This window comes from Ipomoea nil (assembly GCF_001879475.1).
Source record: "Ipomoea nil chloroplast DNA, complete sequence, cultivar: Tokyo-kokei standard".
In the NCBI taxonomy this organism is placed as follows: domain Eukaryota; kingdom Viridiplantae; phylum Streptophyta; class Magnoliopsida; order Solanales; family Convolvulaceae; genus Ipomoea; species Ipomoea nil.
This window is the reverse complement of record NC_031159.1, coordinates 60,001-65,000: the sequence shown is the minus strand read 5'-3', so window position 1 is coordinate 65,000 and position 5,000 is coordinate 60,001. Positions and strand designations below refer to the sequence as shown.

Below are 5,000 nucleotides of genomic sequence, written 5' to 3'. Positions count from 1 at the left end.
GAGGGATAATATCAACCACTTGACGACTATCCGATGCATCTGTTATGGTTATCTCATACCCCCCTTTTTCTTTTCGTATGATTTTGCTTACTATACCTGCTGCTGTAGCATTATAAACCGTATTGTTACTCTTGCTCCCGTCGGGATAAATCTGACCTCTTCCCCTGTTCCCGCCTACGTATATAGGATATTTTAAGAAGCGAGCATCCTTCTTAGTAGCGGGGTCCGGGGAAAGAATAGGAAAGGTGATTTCACTATATTTCTTACCGGGGACAGGGCCCACCACAAGAATATTTTTTTTATTGGGGCGATAGCTCTGAAAAGACAAATTGCCTATCTTTTCTTTCATCTCGGTAGAAAGACGATCGGGAGGGGCTAATTCAAAACCCTCCGGTAAAATCAGAACAGCCCCCACATTCAAACCCCCTTTTTTACCATTAGAAAGAACTTGTTTCAGTTGCATATCATAAGGGATTCGAACAACTGCTTCAAATACAGTATCGGGAAGTACCGCTTGTGGTACCTCAATATCCACGGGCTTATTAGCTAAATGGCAATTGGCACATACAATACGGCCAGTTGCTTCTCGTGGATTTTCAAAACCCTGCTGCGCAAAAATGGGATATGCACTTGCAATGGATGTCCGAGTTATGATATATAGCATGAGCGATACGGAAATAGATCGAGTAATCTGTTTCTTTATGCAAGAAAAAGTATTTCTAGTTTGCATGGTCCAATCATTGATTCCAAAATTTATACAATAAAATAAATGGGGTAGGTCGCTAGTATAGTTCCCTATCCACGATTCTGCTATTTACTGGAATAAAAAAATATAGGATGAAGCTATATATAATAAGTAAGATTTTCAATGCTTTGTTTATCTACAACTACAAAGTAATAAACATTCAAATTGGATTAGATTCATATCAGTGCAATAGATCCTTTAATCAGTCATTCATTGAATGATAAATAACTACAAGTGACGGAGATACACGATTTAAATAACGGAAAATCCAATATTTCAAAATTGTATCGAGAATGACTGGAAAGGTGGAAACAAGACCAGATAGAATTTGATCATTATAACCAAATCCAAAATCTTGATAGATAGAGCCAATCATTAATTCCCAACCATGTGGTGAATGGAATCCGATACATAAATCAGTTAATAAAAGAATGGAAAAGACTTTGACTGTGTCGCTTAGGTTATATAGGAATTCCCGAGACCAAGAGTTAAGAATAACAAGGTTTTCATTACCCCAAATAGAATAACCGCTTAGAATAACAAAACAGATGAGATTTGTCGAGAAGTGCAAAATCGTATGGATATGACCCTCATTTTGTATCTTGATGAATTGGATTGTTTCTTTATGGATTCCTATACGAAACTCTTGTGGATGTGTCTCCGAGTATTCTTTGATCATTTCGTCCAAGAAGACGAATTCTTCTAATTCTATGAATTTTTCTAGAATACTCTTTTCTTGAATATCATTCAAGAAAATTTCGGATTGCCCAGTATTCCACCAATTAGTAATCCAAGATTCCAAACATTTCTTAAATGAGAAAGAAATCCACCAGGGCAAAAAGACTATAAATGAAAGATAGAAAAGAGGAGTGAATGCTTTCTTTTTTGCCATTTTTTCATGAGTTTTATCGAAGGTATGAATCTATTTTCTTGGTGAGTCTTTGAATCTAGAAAGAATACAGAAAGAAATAGGCTAAGAATCTTTTTTTGAGACGAACGAACTCCTTTTCTATCAAATTCTATCAAAATATCCAATCTTTCGAAAAAATTTCACTGATGACCCATAGTCAGGAATAGAATACTTGAGAGGAAAAGATATTGTGATGATAAAAAATGACTGGTAAAACAGAAATTGGCTCGGTATCATTCTTATTCTTAGTAAGAAATCCAATTGTTGATCATTAAAGAATACAAAAGAAGGGAGAAAAAGAAACTGCCAAAAAAAGAAATGATTTACAAGATATGCTAGATCTAAAGTATCAATTCCAACAAATATTGAAAAGAAAACGAAAGGGTTTGCTATCTGAGATGAATCTATTATTTGGATTTGTTATTGAAGTTATTGAGTTGTGTGAATTTGCGTACGCATAAAAGACCACAAAAGGAGTTTCGTTTTATGTTTGTTTCATATACGTTTGCTTTGGTTAAATGACTGTTCTGACGAAACATCAAGTTCAGTTAGAACCAAAGTAGTCTTGCGTTTTTTATTTTTTAGTTCCTTATTTTCAAAATACTTCAATTGGTACGCGCAAGAAATAGGCCAATTCAGCAGCTTTTTTTTCAATCTCTCCTGGAGTCAAATTCTCATCAGTACGAGTCAAAGGAATGGCCCTCTGGCCTCGGATGTCCATATAAAGGACACGACGAGCATAAATCCCCTCTTTCACTTCTATTCTAACAGACCGAATATCCTTTATAAGGAATCGGAGGAATATGCGACGATTTCTTCCAGGAAATCCCCAACGAAAAATACACACTATTCCTTCCCTTCTATCGAATAGATCATAACCACTACCTACATTCCAAGAAATAGTACACCATAAATAGGAGCTAATAAAGAGACCCGCAATTCCGTAGAACGACATGACTATCCCTTGTGGGAAAAAAATGATTTGCTGAGATGGAAAAAACGATATCAAATTTCTACCAAGATAACTGGAAATTCCAACTAATAAGAATCCTAATGAACCTAAAAAAAGGATAAAAGCCCAGCAGAAATTACTTATTTTTCGAGACCCTGGTAGAAGTTCTATCCATATATGTTCTGATCGCCAACTCATACTTGATCCGATTGTATTTTATTGGAATTTAGATAATACCCCAGAAAAATTGAACTTTGCTGTTTCCGAAGTCATCCTCATCAACTAGCACTAGTTTGATGGGAACCTTTAGGAGTAATTCATCAACTTGGTTAGATCTAAAATAAGAACCCCCTAATAGAATACGATTCTACTATCCGTATCGATATACATATTACATATAGATCCGCCGACTTCATTTTGAATTTTAAGTCATCCGGCGATCCTGATCTATTTTCAAATTGCTAGAATTCAAATATCCATATATCACGTTTCCACAAACCTTAAGAACCTTTTCCTTTATGTTCGGCGGAAATCACACGTTAGACTCTATTTCACTAACTAGATATCCGTGTTATGATACAATATAAGTCCAAGTTTTGAAAAAAAAATGGATGAGATTGGAATCCCGTTGAATCTAAACAATCTTATTGTTTTGAACATGAAGAAATAAAGAAGCCATTGCAATTGCCGGAAATACTAGGCCTACTAATGGTACAAAAATAGAGGGAAGGTTCATCATAGAAGGGTACCCCGATTTACTATTTGTATCTGTTATTCTTTCTAGAAATCTATTCTATAATATAAATCTATTCTATAAAATAAATAGAAATATCAAATAAAGATATCTTGTAATTAAGTAATAAAATAATTAGAATGAAGAATTTGAATTCTTATGAGTTCGTAGATAATTTTTTTATTTAGATTATATAGTAATAGAATTCTAGAATTTGGAATCGAAACGAAATAGGTAGAATAAGTGCAAAGAATGTAGAACTAAATAAATGGGCTTTTTCATCTTTCTACATGAGTCTATATGATAATCAACCTTATTATTTCTCTTCATTTATTTGTATTTTGTTCTTGTCTTCTAATTGAATAATTCAAATAGATATATAAAGAGTTTCTTACAGATTATTGCAGGATTAGCTAAAATGGTTTTTCGGGCGATAGAGAAAGCTAGAAAACTCTATTATCAATATTGGAATTATCAAATTTAGACCCCTAGAAGAAGAAATTTTGTTTCTCTAATTTCACGAAAGGAAGAATTCACTCTTCAGGTTTATTGATTCGTAATCAGGATTAGAATTATAGGATAGGTAAAAAAAAGAGTTATCCGCAACTTTTGTTGCTTTCTGCAATTAGATCTTCTGTTCCCAAAGAAACTCTCTTTTTTCCTTTGATTTCGAGAAAATCACTCCTTCTTTCTTTGTTCTTTGCTACAAATCAAAATAAAATAATTGAACTTAACGCTCTACTTGATTTGAATTTTGATTCAAAGGAAAAAGGGCGTGGAACTCAAATAACTCACTCAGAACGCTTTTTAAAAGATGACGTGGTACAATTAAGTCAAATAAACCCTTCTCGAATAAATATTCAGCCTCTTGTGAACCTTCAGGTACTGTTTGATTCAATGTTTGTTCAATGACTCTTTTACCCGCAAATGCAACGTAAGCATTGGGTTCGACAATGATAACATCCCCTAACATACCAAAACTGGCTGTTACTCCACCAGTTGTAGGAGATGTAAGGATTGATACATAAAATAACCTTTTATTTAATTGATACTCATATAAAGCAGACGATATTTTAGCCATTTGCATCAAGCTCAAACTTCCTTCTTGCATGCGCGCACCCCCTGAAGCACACACTATAATAAGGGGTAAAAAGTTGTTGGTAGCGTGCTCAATCAAACGGGTGATTTTCTCCCCGACTACGGATCCCATACTACCCCCCAAAAAATGAAAATCCATAACCCCAATTGCTACGGGAATACCGTTTAGTTGGCCTATGCCTGTTTGAACAGCTTCAGTTAATCCTGTTTTTGTTTGATAAAAATCAATACGATCTTTATAAGTCTCCTCCTCCTCCTGCTCCTGCTCCCGCTCCCGCTCCTGCTCCCGCTCCTGCTCCCCCTCCGAATCAAATTCAATGGGATCCCGAGAAACCATGTATTCATCCATAGGATCCCACGTACCCGGATCGATCAAAAGTTCAATTCTATCTGAACTACTCATTTTCAAATGATATCCACATTGTTCACAAATATTCATTTTTGATTTCAAAAATTTCTTATAATTTAATCCATAACAATTTTCGCATTGAAGCCACAAATCCCTATATTTTTTAGTTCGATCGAGATCATTAGAACTTTCTCTTTCATTCTCATTAGAACT

At 34.7% G+C, this 5,000-nt stretch overlaps 5 protein-coding genes across 5 annotated transcripts in view; all 5 read right to left on the bottom strand. All coding sequences in view use genetic code 11, as the record gives it.

Moving 5' to 3' along the window:
• petA (cytochrome f) overlaps positions 1-730 on the bottom strand; it is a 963-nt gene extending 233 nt beyond the window's left edge. Inside the window, exon 1 of the mRNA in view lies at positions 1-730. This exon is cut by the window's left edge and continues 233 nt beyond it. Within this exon, the coding sequence (YP_009295117.1) occupies positions 1-730 (730 nt within the window).
• A 217-nt stretch (positions 731-947) lies between these two features.
• Positions 948-1,637, bottom strand: cemA (chloroplast envelope membrane protein). Its single transcript has one exon. The coding sequence runs from the start codon at positions 1,635-1,637 to the stop codon at positions 948-950; it is 690 nt and encodes a 229-aa protein (YP_009295116.1).
• Positions 1,638-2,250: 613 nt separating this feature from the next.
• On the bottom strand, positions 2,251-2,805 carry ycf4 (photosystem I assembly protein ycf4). The gene has a single exon. The coding sequence runs from the start codon at positions 2,803-2,805 to the stop codon at positions 2,251-2,253; it is 555 nt and encodes a 184-aa protein (YP_009295115.1).
• Positions 2,806-3,241: 436 nt separating this feature from the next.
• Positions 3,242-3,343, bottom strand: psaI (photosystem I subunit VIII). Its single transcript has one exon. It carries the CDS (start codon positions 3,341-3,343, stop codon positions 3,242-3,244), a length of 102 nt encoding a protein of 33 aa, YP_009295114.1.
• Positions 3,344-4,070: 727 nt separating this feature from the next.
• Positions 4,071-5,000, bottom strand: part of accD (Acetyl-CoA carboxylase carboxyltransferase beta subunit) — a 1,566-nt gene continuing 636 nt past the window's right edge. Inside the window, exon 1 of the mRNA in view lies at positions 4,071-5,000. This exon is cut by the window's right edge and continues 636 nt beyond it. Coding sequence (YP_009295113.1) covers positions 4,071-5,000 — 930 coding nt within the window.